We start from the raw sequence: 15,977 nt of genomic DNA on the forward strand, positions 1-15,977 counted from the left end.
AACCACTGTTAAATTTGGTGCAAAGTAATCAGTTATATAGTGTAGTGGAAACCTGAACAAAAACTAGTGACATTAGTCATCATGACCTTTTGATTTGGAGAGCTTATTGACATTAGTAGAGGAAAAGTTACAGTTAATGAAAGCAAGTTATTCATTCTTAAGTTGCTTGCTTAGTAAATGTTACAGGCATCAATTTCCACTACCTGTACATAATAAATACATGTTTTTTGTGTCTTTAGTGCATGATTAAATCTGATCAGTTAAAAAATTTAATCTGGAGAGAAATGTATTACTGCAAAACTAGTGAACGCAAGATAAAGTATGTAAAAAATAAAGACCATGGAGAAAAGGACAGTATTTGGTTTTCAGTGATAATTTAATTATACAAATGTTCATTCAAACATACAGAAAGAGGGCTTTAATTTCTTTGCTCTGACTGTCTCATAAATGTGCTGCTGTAGACTCTAGCACAGCAGCAAGTCATCCATTCACCACTCTGGTGAATTCACCACTCTGGTGTCATCCATTCACCACTCTGACCCCTGAAAACTTCAAAGAAAGAAAAATCTACCATACCAAAAAAGAAGCAAACGTATCACTCAGTACATACATGACATCCAATTTTAAATAAAAAAGATAAAAATGGGGATGTGTCCCAAATGGTATGGTACCCTATTCCCTATATAGTAAGGGAACTATAAAAGGGAATTGGGGGCGATTTGAGACGCAACCAGGGAGATTAGAGGGCAGTGTATTAATTTGTTTTTAAGACAAGGAGAAACATTTGTCATTACCATGCTTCATAGGTTTCAAGAGCACATGCAATTAATCCAAGATATTATCAAATGCCGTCAGGGCATACTGTTACCTAGGCAGATCAACCATGACAAGAGGTGTGGTTCTGGACAATGATACTGCTGTGGCATTTTCATAGTACACAGTCATCCCTGGGGGTAAATGAGTGTGCTGCTGTTCGTTGCCCTACTCCCCCCTATGTAAAGAGAATATTTGAAAAAGGTAATCTCGCTAGCCAGGTTGTCAAAGTTTTCACTAGTTGCAGATGGAAAGATAACAAATACAAGATAAAAAAGGCATGTAGCCTTCCAGGCATGAAACTGAAGTGTACAGACAACTGACCATAGTAAAAGAAGCGATAGTTAACTACTCAGTGCATAGAGATTAGCCAGTTAGTGCAAGTAACTTAAAAGGTCTTGAACAGTCAAAATCATGTTTTTCATGAAATTGAATGATATTTGGATGAAACCAGATCAAAGTATGATGACCAAAGTATGAAAAATGACTGTTGCTTCTACAATGATAAAGTTGATCATAAAGTTGCTGGCCCGCTCCCCCATGTCAAACACTTGGATTCATTACTAAGGGGACATCACTTTAACTCTAATTTTAATACACTAGTGGTAACATGATACTGTCTTACCTAATTTAAATAAGTACCACCTTTTAACCAACATCGGCAAAGGTGTGTTTGGAGGGGCTTGGTTTATATAGCTACTCTACTGGTGCCAACATTTTACTGTAGGGTGTCAGCAAATTTGATGAAAAGTCTACCCTATTCATCTGTGGAAAAGACACATATATGTTTCCCCATTCATCTGTGTCTGGTGTTACTGGCTAGCTAGGTCTTCACCCAGCATGGAACAAAAGAGGGAGAAGGGTCGTTTAAAACGCCAACGCAGTTGTCAAGCCAACACATCCATCAGTGCTGCTGTGAACCGCATCACAAGAGACATGCCAAAACAAATATCATTGATGCCATTTCAATGTTGTTTGAGTTGCTTTGTGTATCACCAAATTAGCTTGAGATAATTGAATTGCAACGCCGCTCACCGCATCCAAGTTTCTTGACATAGGCATTTCAAAGAGCTGTCAGTCAAGGCGAGTTGTCGGTCATGAATAGAAGCACCCTGCCCACTCAGCCTGTCTTTTCAAACATCCTGGTAGTTAGCCATGAGAGAAAAAGTACTTTTCAGAATAACTGTTCAGAACCTTTCCCACATTCTTTACATAGACTCTTGAGGGACTAATGAATTGACTGCCGGTACAAACAAATATTTGAACGAACGAGTTGTTTAACATTTTAATGTCTGAACAAGAGGACACTAAATTGTGATTTCAGAATTTTCCCTCAACAGTTTATTCCAAAGCCCAGGATCATTAGCAAAATGGCTAGAAAATCAGAAAACATTAATCAAGCTGTGCCTTTTTCAAAGCAAATGTATAAGATCTTTGGGCAAAATAAGCAAAGATGCTTCAAAACAACATAGCTCTACATTCTGCAAATACATTCAACTCAAGACAATAAAAGCCAGAAACGTCATGGCTTTGCAACATGTGGACTTTTGCAATCTTACAGAACAAATGAAAACAAATTGAACCTACAGGGTGCTGATACAAATCTACTTTCCATGTATTGACCCTGATATAGTGGATCCTTTGAGTAAATGTTAGTTAATGTTTCTTTTTCTTTTTACAGGACTGGGCAACTGCAATTTTGATAAAGACCTCCCTCTAGTGGATGGATATACTGTAGCTCAACAGAATCAAAATGAAGCTACAGCAAATAGTGAACAGGAAATGCATGTGAATGAGCTGTTCTTCATTTGATGTTACCAGAAAACATCAACAACAATACATGCATATCAGGCTGCTGAATTTGTGGAATTACTATCCTGTCCCTGAAAAGTATACACTGTGAAATTAGGATAAAAAAGTAAGAAGAGAACAGATTACATTTTTTTAAAGTCAGTTTAGGAACTAGAGGATCAGTACGCAAAATAAATGGCTTTTCCTCCCTAGTCTGTCTCTTTCAGGTTGCACAACACACGCAAACACACACAACCACGCAAACAGACACACACTACTCCTTTCATCACTGTAGTCTCAACTGCATTCAGACACGACAACTAAAAAACAAAAAGTAAAGATCAGAACAAAAATTCTCATCGCTTTTAAAAAGATTTGTAGCACTCTCATTTTTAACTTAGCATTCACACATGCATACACTGGATGTGGGATGTTGTTGGTTGAGTCGTATGCTGGGACAGAACAGAGCAGCTATGTCTTCTGGTTTCTGTTTGTTTTGCAGTAAAGTGGAGGTGGGACTTTGCATAAGTGTTTATATGAATCTCAGGATACTCCACCAGCCACAGGTAATCCTCCCTCATTAGTTGATGTGAATCCAGGAACACAGTGCTGCCTGGTTGTGACGATGTTTCCCATGTCTTAAGACTGCCCAAAAGGATAGGGTCCGTGAATACCCTGTGGGGAAAATAAAGAAACATCTTGTGGATATAGAAAAATATTAATAAATACAAAGTTTTGGTTATACGTGTATCCCTAAGAAGTTTATTGTTGCTCCATATAGGTCTTACCTGGCTGTAAGTCACTACTGATAAGTTGCTTTGGAGACCGTTTGTTGCTATATTCACAGAGTTTTGTGACAGTCCATTTTGCTCTTGCTGCATTTCATCCGGGCCACCCTCCCAGGTGTCCGCGGGGTCCTTGAGACCACTGTCGTCACGGTGACTGTTGTCGTTGCTACCGGCGCGTTTCTGTGGAGAGGCGAAGGGGTTGTAGTCTCCCTCCACGTTGCGGGCAGGCTGGGTGTTAAACTCGGCCTGGAAGGAAGACAGCTGCTGCGTCACACCCAAGAGGCCTCCCACCTCCACGCTGAGGATCACCCAGATCATATCTACAGTGGGGAGAGAATAATGTTAACACAGGTTTTTAGAAAACTACACCTAGTATAAGCATTAGACCTTCAATATATTCAAGTGATGAAAGCATTGGTGGATTCAACATTTGACTGCGGTAACACGTTACATCAGAGTATACTTTCTAACGGATGTGGAAAGGTTTAAACAAATACATTTATAATTTGTTAAAATCGGTGCTAAACAGTTATAACAGTTGACTGCTAAATAAAGTTTCTCACCCCCATAGAAGAGTCCTGTGGCTGTGCACATCCTCCACTGGCCCTGGTACATGCCAGGAGCCGCTGGGCTACGCATCTGCACACTGACATCAGCCATCTCCTGGGGGTCTAATGAGCGCACCATCACCATGTTAACATGACCAAATTGGTCCCCTCCGACATACTTCAGACATACCCCAGGGGGCCATGACTCGGCTCCTGCGAGAGACAAACAAATTACACATTATGAAATTGATAAACCACTACCTCAATTGCCAGCCGCAGTAACGATCAGTAGCTTGTTAGGCTGTGACTGTATGCTGCTCCTAAAGGGTCTTTTCACTTCAACCAACCTGTGTTCTGTATCCTCCACGTCTTAGTGAATGGTGTGTCAGGGGGAACAGACTCCCCCTCACCGATCGTCACATCCCCAACAAAAGACATGCACGGTGCATTGATGTTGGGGCTTTCAAAGTCATAGTAGGCTCCGATGGCTGCTTGTAAGTTCCTATGAGAGACGTAAAAAAATGGGGGAAAGAAATGGATATCAGTTAGAAGAATACAACTATCCCCGTTTTGATGCAAAGGGTGGAGGTTGAAAAGAGGGGGAAATCAAGCAAAAATACCATATTTATACTAAAGGAAGACTTGTTTGAAGAAAACTTAACCCGTTACAAACACACCCCTATACGGGTTGAAACTGGCAGATTTGGCTACATAAGTGCCTGAATTCAGCCTGGTCTCAGAGACTAGACTAAAAGTATACTGAACAAAGATATAAAACGCAACAATTTCAACGATTTTACTGAGTTACAGTTCATAGAAGGAAATCAGTCAATTGAAACAAATTCATTAGGCCCTGATCTATGGATTTCACATGACTGTGAATACAGATATGCATCTGTTGGTCACAGATAAAAAAAATAAAGAGAGGGGCGTGGATCAGAAAACCAGTCTGTATTTGGTGTGACCACCATTTGCCTCATGCAGCGAGACACATTTCCTTCACATAGAGTTGATCAGGCTGTTGATTGTGGCCTGTGGAATGTTGTCCCACTCCTCTTCAATGGCTAGAAGGCCAACATCCCGGAGTCGCCTCTTCACTTTTGACGTCGAGACTGGTGTTTTGCGGGTACTATATAATGAAGCTACCAGTTGAGGACTTTTGAGGCGTTTGTTTCGCAAACTAGACTCTCTAATGTACTTGTCCTCTTGCTCAGTAGTGCACCGGGGCCTCCCACTCCTCTTTCTATTCTGGTTAGAGCCAGTTTGCGCTGTTCTGTGGAGGGAGTAGTACACAGCGTTGTACGAGATCTTCAGTTTCTTGGCAATTTCTCGCATGGAATAGCCTTCATTTCTCAGAACATGAATAGACTGCCGAGTTTCAGAAGAAAGGTCTTTGTTTCTGGCCATTTTAAGCCTGTAATCGAACCGACAAATGTCGATGCTCCAGATACTCAACTAGTCAAAAGGCCAGTTTTATTGCTTCTTTAAAATCGGAACAACAGTTTTCAGCTGTGCTAATTGCAAAAGGGTTTTCTAATGACCAATTAGCCTTTTAAAATTATAAACTTGGATTAGCTAACAACGTGCCATTGGAACACAGCAGTGATGGTTGCTGATAGGCGTACAGAGGCCCACTATGTAGATATTTCCTAAAAACATATATTTTAAAATAATTCTGCCGTTTCCAGCTACAATAGTTGTCTACACTGTATTTCTGATCATTTTGATGTTGTTTTTGTCCATTAGAATAAGTGCTTTTCTTTCAAAAACAAGGACATTTATAACTGACCCCAAACTTTTGAACGGTAGTGTACGTTGTGCAAATTCGTAACATATCTAAAACAAATTAATACAAACCATAGGGAACATCTATATATATATATATTTTTTAAATATAATTTATTCGCTTCAGGCCCCCTCATACTTGGCTCAAGGCAAAAAACACCTGTCTGTTTAAGCAAGAGATATTGGCCTTTTTCATCAATCATCAATTCCCCATAATGACAAAGCAAAAACATGTTTAAATTTTTTTAAATATATATATGAATAATGACTCCAACCTAAGTGTTTCAACCACTCTACAAAGTTCTTGTTAACAAACTATAGTTTTGGAAAGTCGGTTAGGACATCTACTTTGTGCATGACACAAGTCATTTTTCCAACAATTGTTTACAGAAAGATTATTTCACTGTATCACAATTCCAGTTAGTCAGAAGTTTACATACACTAAGTTGACTGTGCCTTTAAACAGCTTGGAAAATTACAGAAAATTATGTCACGGCTTTAGAAGCTTCTGATAAATGATGTCAATTAGCCTGAGTCAATTGGAGTTGTACCTGTGGATGTATTTCAAGGCCTACTTTCAAACGCAGTGCCTCTTCGCTTGACATCATGGGAAAATCAAAAGAAATCAGCCAAGACCTCAGAAAAAAAAATTGTAGACCTCCACAGGTCTGGTTCATCCTTGGGAGGAATTTCCAAATGCCTGAATGTATCACGTTCATCTGTACAAACAATAGTACGCAAGTATAAACACCATGGGACCACGCAGCCATCATACCGCTCAGGAAGGAGACGTGTTCTGTCTCCTAGAGATGAACGTACTTTGGTGCAAAAAGTGCAAATCAATCCCAGAACAACAGCAAAGGACCATGTGAAGATGCTGGAGGAAACAGGTACAAAAGTATCTATATCCACAGTAAAACGAGGCCTATATCGACATAACCTGAAAGGCCGCTCAGCAAGGAAGAAATCACTGCTCTAAAACCGCCATAAAAAAGCCAGACAACGGTTTGCAACTGCACATGGGGACAAAGATTGTACTTTTTGGAGAAATGTCCTCTGGTCTGATGAAACAGAAATAGACCTGTTTGGCCATAATGACCATCGTTATGTTTGGAGGAAAAAGGGGGACGCTTGCAAGCCGAAGAACACCATCCCAACCGTGAAGCGTGGGGGTGGCAGCATCATGTTGTTGGGGTGCTTTGCTGCAGGAGGGACTGGTGCACTTCACAAAATAAATGGCATCATGAGAAAGGAAATTGATGTGGATATATTGAAGCAACATCAAGACATCAGTCAGGAAGTTAAAACTTGGCCTCAAATGGGTCTTCCAAATGGACAATGACCCCAAGCATACTTCCAAAGTTGTGGCAAATGGCTTAAGGACATCAAAGTCAAGGTATTGGAGTGGCCATCACAAAGCCCTGATCTCAATCCCATAGAACATTTTTGTCCAGAACTGAAAAAGTGTGCATGAGCAAGGAGGCCTACAAACCTGACTCAGTTATACCAGCTCTGTCAGGAGGAATGGGCCAAAATTCACCCAACTTATTGTGGGAAGCTTGTGGAAGGCTACCCGAAACATTTGACAAAAGTTAAACAATTTAAAAGGAAATGAGTATGTAAACTTCTGACCCACTGGGAATGTGATGAAAGAACTAAAAGCGGAAATAAATCAGTCTCTCTACTAATATTCTGACATTTCACCTTCTTAAAATAAAGTGGTGATCCTAACTGACCTAAGACAGGGAATTTAACTAGGATTAAATGTCAGGAATTGTGAAAAACTGAGATTAAATGTATTTGGCTAAGGTGTATGTAAACTTCTGAATTCAACCGTGTGTGTGTGTGTGTGTGTGTGTGTGTATTTATATATACACTGCTCAAAAAAATAAAGGGAACACTTAAACAACACAATGTAACTCCAAGTCAATCACACTTCTGTGAAATCAAACTGTCCACTTAGGAAGCAACACTGATTGACAATAAATTTCACATGCTGTTGTGCAAATGGAATAGACAAAAGGTGGAAATTATAGGCAATTAGCAAGACACCCCCAATAAAGGACTGATTCTGCAGGTGGTGACCACAGACCACTTCTCAGTTCCTATGCTTCCTGGCTGATGTTTTGGTCACTTTTGAATGCTGGCGGTGCTCTCACTCTAGTGGTAGCATGAGACGGAGTCTACAACCCACACAAGTGGCTCAGGTAGTGCAGTTCATCCAGGATGGCACATCAATGCAAGCTGTGGCAAGAAGGTTTGCTGTGTCTGTCAGCGTAGTGTCCAGAGCATGGAGGCGCTACCAGGAGACAGGCCAGTACATCAGGAGACGTGGAGGAGGCCGTAGGAGGGCAACAACCCAGCAGCAGGACCGCTACCTCCGCCTTTGAGCAGGAGGAGCAATGCCAGAGCCCTGCAAAATGACCTCCAGCAGGCCACAAATGTGCATGTGTCAGCATATGGTCTCACAAGGGCTCTGAGGATCTCATCTCGGTACCTAATGGCAGTCAGGCTACCTCTGGCGAGCACATGGAGGGCTGTGCGGCGCCACAAAGAAATGCCACCCCACACCATGACTGACCCACCGCCAAACCGAGACGGAGTCTACAACCCACACAAGTGGCTCAGGTAGTGCAGCTCATCCAGGATGGCACATCAATGCGAGCTGTGGCAAGAAGGTTTGCTGTGTCTGTCAGCGTAGTGTCCAGAGCATGGAGGCGCTACCAGGAGACAGGCCAGTACATCAGGAGACGTGGAGGAGGCTGGGGGGGGGACAAATGCTTTTTGGTCTTAATTTAAGGTTAGGGTTAAAAATAAGGTTAGAAGTGTGGTTAAGTTAAAAATCAGATTTTAAGAAGATACATTTTATAAATAGGCGGGGTTTATGACTTTGCGGTAGCTAGTGATGACCGGTTAGTGGCAGCAAGAAATTGTGATATAAAAGGCGAATGCCAATAAGAATGTGGTAAAAATGTGGCTGTTTGAAAGGGGACCATATAAATATTGCCCAAATATTTTTCAGGCAACATATCACAAATCCTAAGTGAATTAATTATTAGATAGTCATGTTGGCAATAGAACAAGCTTTCAAATGATGCCCACCTGACCCAGATTGCAATTTATAAATGGGTTGTTTTCGGATTGGATAAAAAGCAACATAAATGTTGTTATGGCAGGGATGCAGGATTGTGTTCCAAATAAAACAACTATAAGTGTACTTGTTTTAGTTCCTAAAACGGCAAAGCTAAGATAGCTGAAAAAAGAAAAGAACCTCATAGTTGAATACTGTGATTCAAAAGTGCATTGAAATTACTCAGGAACTGTGCACACTTTGGAGAGGTGTGTGGCCATTTGGACACACCAGTTAGTCCTCTCACTCAAACCTTTGTATTTTTTTTGTCTTACGTTGCACAGTTTTGTTTTTGCGTCTTTTACATTCGGTTTTGAACACCAGCTTCAAACAGCTGAAAATACAACATTATTGGTTACTGAAAATATATATTTCACAGCGGTTAAGATGGTACAATGATTCTCTACACTAGACATTGCTTGTTTTGTCATATAAACTGAAATTAGTCAAACTATTCAGATTTTTGCAACCATGAAATGGCAGAACAATTTCTGCATATTGCAACTTTAATCTACAGACTAAACCCTGTCTTGAATTAAGACCCCTTGAAGTACATAAAAAAATATTTGATGAAAAACTTCACATTTGGCCTACTGCTATTAGCCCATACAAACACATTGAATAGTAGATTCACAACATTTAAGAGATAGCCCTCCCAAAAAAAATCTAAAAAGGAAGTTTATCTGAGAGATATAAGATCAGCTTTGAATTTATTTAAAAAATGTTTTTATATGTATTTAATGTTGGCACTAAAAACACTCTTCATATATACATCATAATTTTTTTCTCAACTGGTACCGGGGGGCCTTCAGACGACTTTTCAGACGTCAAAATATGTACCATACCAGTCAAAAATTTGGACACATCTATTCCACACCATTCCAGGGTTTCTCTTTATTTTTACTATTTTCTACATTGTAGAATAACAGTGCAGACATCAAAAATATTAAATAACACATATGGAACCATGTAGTGACCAGAAATTAAGTGTTAAACATCAAAATATGTTTAATATTTGAGATTCTTCAAAGTAGCCACTCTTTGCCTTGACAGCTTTGTACACTCTTGGCATTCTCGCAATCAGCTTCACCTGGAATGCTTTTCCAACAGTCTTGAAGGAGTTCCCACATATGCTGAGCACTTGTTGGCTGCTTTTCTTTTTCCATGCTTCAGGGTGGGAACCACACATGCGGTGATCATGCGTTCACCTACTCTGCGTCTCACAAAGACACGGCAGTTGGAACCAAAAATCTCACATTTGGAATCATCAAACCAAAAGGACAGATTTCCACCGGTCCAATGTCCATTGCTCGTGTTTCTTGGCACAAGGAAGTCTCTTCTTCTTATTGGTGTCCTTTAGTAGTGGTTTCTTCGCAGCAATTTGACCATGAAGGAAGGCCTGATTCACGCAGTCTCCTCTGAACAGTTGATTTTGAGATGTGTCTGTTACTTGAACTCTATGAAGCATTTATTTGGGCTGCAATCTGAGGTGCAATTAACTCTAATGAACTTATCCTCTGCAGCAGAGGTAACTCTGGGTCTTTCTTTTCTTTGGCGGTCCTCACTAGAGCCAGTTTCATCATAGCGCTTGATGGTTTTTGCGACTGCACTTGGAGAAACTTTCAAAGTTCTTGACATTTTCCGGATTGACTGACCATGTCTAAAAGTAATGATGGACTGTCGTTTCTCTTTGCTTATTTGAGCTGTTTTTGCCATAATATGGACTTGGTCTTTTACCAAATAGGGCTATCTTCTGTATACCACCCGTACCTTGTCACAACACAACTGATTGGCTTAGACACATTAAGAAGGAAAGAAATTCCACAAATTAACTTTTAACAAGGCACACCTGTTAATTGAAATGCATTCCAGGTGACTACCTCATGAAGCTGTTTCAGAGAATGCCAAGAGTGTGCAAAGCTGTCATCAAAGCAAAAAGGTGGCTACTTTGAAGAATCTAAGATATATTTTGATTTGTTTAACACTTTCTTTGGTTACTACATGATTCCATGTGTTATTTAATAGTTTTAATTGTAGAATAAAAGTGAAGACATCAATGTAGAAAATATAAAAATAAAGAAAAACCTTTGAATGAGTAGGTGTCCAAACTTTTGACTGGTACTGTACGTGTTCGTGAGAGTCTCGCCTGTGCACAGAGGGGTATTAGTGTGTAGCCCAAACTATTCGGACGCTACAGACAGAAATTGTCAGATCGGCTGTCCTAACTTCAGACGAGTCCCAAGATGCTTGGGACTCTACAATGGAGCCAAGCCCACTGTAGAGTAAAACTGAGAACACCATTGTGTTGGTGAGAGTCAAATCAAATGTATTTATATAGCCCTTCTTACATCAGCTGATATATCAAAGTGCTGTACATAAACCCAGCCTAAAACCCCAAACAGCAAGCAATGCAGGTGTAGAAGCACAGTGGCTAGGAAAAACTCCCTAGAAAGGCCAAAACCTAGGAAGAAACGTAGAGAGGATCCAGACTATGAGGGGTGGCCAGTCCTCTTCTGGCTGTGCCGGGTGGAGATTATAACAGAACATGGCCAAGATGTTCATAAATGACCAGCATGGTCAAATAATAATAATCACAGTAGTTGTCGAGGGTGCAACAAGTCAGCACCTCATGAGTAAATGTAATTTGGCTTTTCATAGCCGATCATTGAGAGTATCTCTACTGCTCCTGCTGTCTCTAGAGAGTTGAAAACAGCAGGTCTGGGACAAGTAGCACGTCCGGTGAACAGGTCAGGGTTCCATAGCTGCAGGCAGAACAGTTGAAACACTCAAAGAGTCATCTTTCTATAGAGAGGTTTTTCTAGGCCAAACCGTTCGGACGCTACAGACGATTTTGTGAGAAGACTGATTTCTGGGATGTCTCATGGTCTGACAAACACCACTCTAGCTGTCACCTTTCACTGCAGATGCGGAAGTGCAACATTGGCAGATGCGGCGGATTGAGACACATCCAATGCAAAAACTGATATATCTAGCTTAAACTGATGGATTTTTAAAATGGTGATTGTTTTATTATGCGGGGGCATGGACATCGACTACAGGGGGCTTTAAAGGACCTATCTTAAGGAACTGCCCAAAAACAGAGTGCATGGAGATGATTTATGGATGACCTATGCTCCTCATGGAATCAAATGGTTTAAGTCAAGTCAGTAAGTCAAAAGGTGCAATCTTGTGCCTTTAGTTTAACATTTCCACTGCTGTGGTAACTTGTATTGCTTCTTGAATCCCTCCCCCTGACACACTCTGATAAGGACAGGGAGCCAAGCCCACTTTAGCCAAGCCCACTGAAGCCAAGCCCACTGATCCACCACCCCTAAAGGCGTTTACTAACTAACAAGCTGCTGCAAGCTGAATGTACAACAACATACCTACTGTCATACGTGAGTGCAGCAGTTCCACATTTGAGACAGCGCAAATACATAGTCTCACGTGATTACAAATCAAGGCCTTCGAATGCCCATTTGCCACGATGCAGTAGTATGTTGTTAGTTAACTAGCCATAGTCAATAGCGAAGCAAAACTGTACAAATGTAATAGTCAATGAATGGGGTTATAACGTTCACAACCATGGAAGATAAACTGTCCAGTAACATTACTAATGATGAACGACGGCGAGATATGATGTGTATTGTGTACATTGTTGCATTAATAAACAAATTGTGAAACGTTTCCACAGCAGAACACTGCTGTGTGGGGGCAAACCTTCCACCTGCAACATTGCTGCATGTGAAACTTGAACTGCACCACATGCTGACTGCAGCACGTGCCCATGATCTAAAGGAGGGTCTTGGAACCATAGAGATCCTACTCAAGTACTATGTCATAACCCCTCAAAGTTCCAGAATGGTATGAAAATTGAAGCCATTGTGGTGTTCAGGGAGAAATCCAAACCAGTCTAATTGGAATGAATGGCAGTAGAGGCATTGGAGATGCATTTCCTGCTTTACTTACGCAGGAAAATAAAAGGCATGCAATATAAGAGTGTGCAATATAATTATTGTCAACCTAAAATTATTGTATAAACTATTTATAGTTCTAACTTTGACATCTAAAATATATGTAGACAGACCACAAATGTCTTAGTGTTTGTTTTCTTGGAAAGCTGTGTTATAATTATACAATATCAGTAATTGTTGCATTTATAAGTCCTATCATCAACTGATTTCAACCAGTGGATGGCTGTGGATGGACTGCATTGCTGGTATGGAACGTAGGTATATTAGCAGTTAGCCCAAGATGTACTCTTAAGGAGCTTACGGTTACTCCTTAAAGTCCAAGGAAGTTATATATTATTTTCAAAGGTATACTGGCTCTGGCAGCCAAACACTCCATCTAAATGTGAAACGATTCTCAATTGTGATACGGTTCAAGAAACAAAGCCCTTTACTTTCATATCACATAAACATAATTTCACAAATGCTAAATATACACTTACTGTTCACGGTTTTAACCGGCTTTATCACAGTTGCAACCAACAGTATTTTTCAGTGAAAACAGGTTTCTAGTGGCCTTCTGTTACACACAGATGTTCGGAGCATGCTAGATAATTAGCTATCACAGGTGGTCCCTCTGTCTTCCGTAAACATGCGCTGCAACATGGGGATATGGCCATGTGGGAACACTAACTCTATAAACAATTTAACCTTAACCTATCAATTTAACCTTTTGAAAATTATTTCTTGCTGATATGAAAGGTCTTTATGCTTCCAAATGTTCAGAACGAGCCGTGGCTCTTAACAAAACTCCTCTGTACAGAAGACACCTTCATCCAATGATTCCTCTAGTGTCTAAGCCTGGGGGAGGGTTCCACTTAACTAACATATGGAATTGTTTTAAGATGGCGACACCAAAGATAATTTTGCTATTTGATTTTGACACTTTAGGTATAAAAAAAATTACCAAATTATTTATGAAATACTGAATTTGGCTTTAGCGCTATTAGCCCATAGAAATGCATTCTGAAAGATAAGACCAGGAAACTACTTTAAAAAATGTATACATATTTAACCCCCTTTTTTTAGGCACTAAACTACCATATATACTTCCATTATTTTTCTTGTATCGGGCTATCTTCAGGTGAGTCTTGTGGGTGTCTTTGAGCAACCGACATGAACTTCTTCATAAGAAACTCACCTTTCCATAGATGGGTCATAATAGTTTGTAGGCCAAACAATTATATTGTGTTATCATATTTTGCCTATTCCAATGTTTGTAGAATGCATACTGGCATTTGAAAAAGGGAATCCGGACACACTGTGGGCACGGGGGACATTTAAATGTAGTTGTAGATGCATGATACATTTGGAATTCCATGATCAGAACTTTATGATCAGAATACTAAAGCTGCAAGTCTAGACACAGCCTTAAACCTACAATATGTAACTTTTTGGGCAACTACCAAATTTACATAGAAAAGTGGGTTATAGATATGTCATTCTCATTGAAAGCAAGTCCAAGAAGCGGTAGATCTGTTCTATGTGCGCTATTTCTATGCTACCCATTCTTAAGTTTAGTTTTTGGGGGTATTTTACTTTTGGTTTTGAACACCAGTTTCAAACAGCTGAATTTTTCATCCAAAAATGTTGGTTATGGAAAAAATATTTCACAGCGGTTTAAATGGTACAATGATTCTCTACATAGTGACTGCTTCTTTTGTTACATATACTGAAATTAGGCTAACTATTAGAATTTTAGCAACCAGGAAATGGCGGAGCAATTTCTGCATACTACACCTTTAAACTGGCTGGCTAACAAAAATGCTGTGCATATAACAATAAGATAGTGTAAAACAATGAATTTCATCACAGCACTGGCAGACCATGGCTGATCTATACTCTCCCTAACCAGCTGGCCTTTTATGCTGTCATAATAACAAATCATGCATTGAACCTTATTGTGACCTAGGTCATAATAACAATTATGTTCCTTCTAGTATTCTAATTCTATGCTTGGAACCTTGTTGTGACCCAGGCCGTGGTCTTGTAATGCCTGGACACTTTCATGTGGAAAGAAATGGATTGCTGAAAAAGAAAATCAGAGTGGACAAACGAGCCTCATCGGTTGTATTTGCCTAGCTAGATATGATGACTACTCTTGCTAAAGATGCGTTCAACGTTAATTCAAGAAGATCCTCTCCAGACATTATAATTAGTCTGACGGTAACATAACTGTACAGTGCAAAATAAAGATATGCAATTTACACGTCCCACAATAACGTTATAGAATGATAGTAAATAGACCCACATGTCAATGATTTTTCATTGAAGGAAGGACTATCCTGGCTGTAGCCAACTAGCTAGTTAGCAATCCAAATGACAATCCAATTAATTACATTTTACATCTAAGGATAGACACACAAAATAATAGTTTTTGCTCGTTGAATTGTAAATAAAAAAGAAAATCACAAACAAATTGTTGGCTGACTATCCGTCATACAGCTAACTAACTAGCTAGCTAAGTTAGCATTAGCAAACACAGAGAGGCCACAAGTCCCAAAGCTCACCAATTGGTCATGTCCAGGAAGAAGGCGCATCCAGCGGGGTTCAGTTGAAACCCAAGCAGTCTCTGAAACTCGGCAATGAGGATGTCTTTATCGGTGGTGCCCATGCAGCTAAATTTCTGCATAAGCTCCGGGTCCAGATCCAAATCCATGCCCTCCATCGCGGATTTCCCTGACAAGGGACAGGGTTCCTTTCCTAATTTAGTCCGAGGCCTCAACCTGTCATAAAAAAATCTAAACAACAACCCAAATGCGCATGACAGTGACAAATCTACGACTGATGCCGCATTCAAACCAACAGGGAACTCGGATCTGGGTACTCGGAAATCTCCGACGTCAGTGCGTTCAAAACAACTGGGAACTCGGGGAAAAAAACGAGCCCCGACTGGGATTTAAAAAAATGTAAAACGGTCATCCAACTCGGAATTCCACATCGGGAAATTGGGCCTCTTTCTTTTGCTCAGACTTTCCGACCTGAAGATAACTGATGTCATGTTTTGAGCTCGTATTTTTCCGAATTCCCAATTGTTTTGAACAAGGCATAATGGGGCTTTCAAGACAACTGAGAATTCCGAAAAAACAAGACGTCAAACCATGACGTCAGT

The 15,977-nt window shown here is 40.2% G+C and overlaps 1 protein-coding gene across 1 annotated transcript; it reads right to left on the reverse strand.

The window, feature by feature from the left end:
* Positions 1-357: 357 nt before the first annotated feature.
* On the reverse strand, positions 358-15,735 carry LOC129860837 (protein ILRUN-like). The gene is made up of 5 exons (XM_055931666.1): positions 15,376-15,735; positions 4,288-4,442; positions 3,956-4,153; positions 3,393-3,712; positions 358-3,279 (listed from the first exon to the last, which is right to left on the reverse strand). Exons 1-5 carry the CDS (start codon positions 15,531-15,533, stop codon positions 3,244-3,246), a joined length of 867 nt encoding a protein of 288 aa, XP_055787641.1. The 5' UTR covers positions 15,534-15,735; the 3' UTR covers positions 358-3,243.
* Between the last annotated feature and the right edge of the window lie 242 nt (positions 15,736-15,977).

This window comes from Salvelinus fontinalis, chromosome 8 (assembly GCF_029448725.1).
Source record: "Salvelinus fontinalis isolate EN_2023a chromosome 8, ASM2944872v1, whole genome shotgun sequence".
NCBI lineage: Eukaryota > Metazoa > Chordata > Actinopteri > Salmoniformes > Salmonidae > Salvelinus > Salvelinus fontinalis.

Bases quoted from the DNA above. Each gene is read 5' to 3' on its own strand.
- LOC129860837 (XM_055931666.1), bottom strand. From the start codon at position 15,533: ATGGAGGGCATGGATTTGGATCTGGACCCGGAGCTTATGCAGAAATTT. The intron at 4,443-15,375 runs GTGAGCTTTGGG...CGTCTCTCATAG, and splicing joins TTCCTGGACATGACCAATTG to GAACTTACAAGCAGCCATCG. The intron at 3,280-3,392 runs GTAAGACCTATA...TTTTCCCCACAG, and splicing joins CAGTAGTGACTTACAGCCAG to GGTATTCACGGACCCTATCC.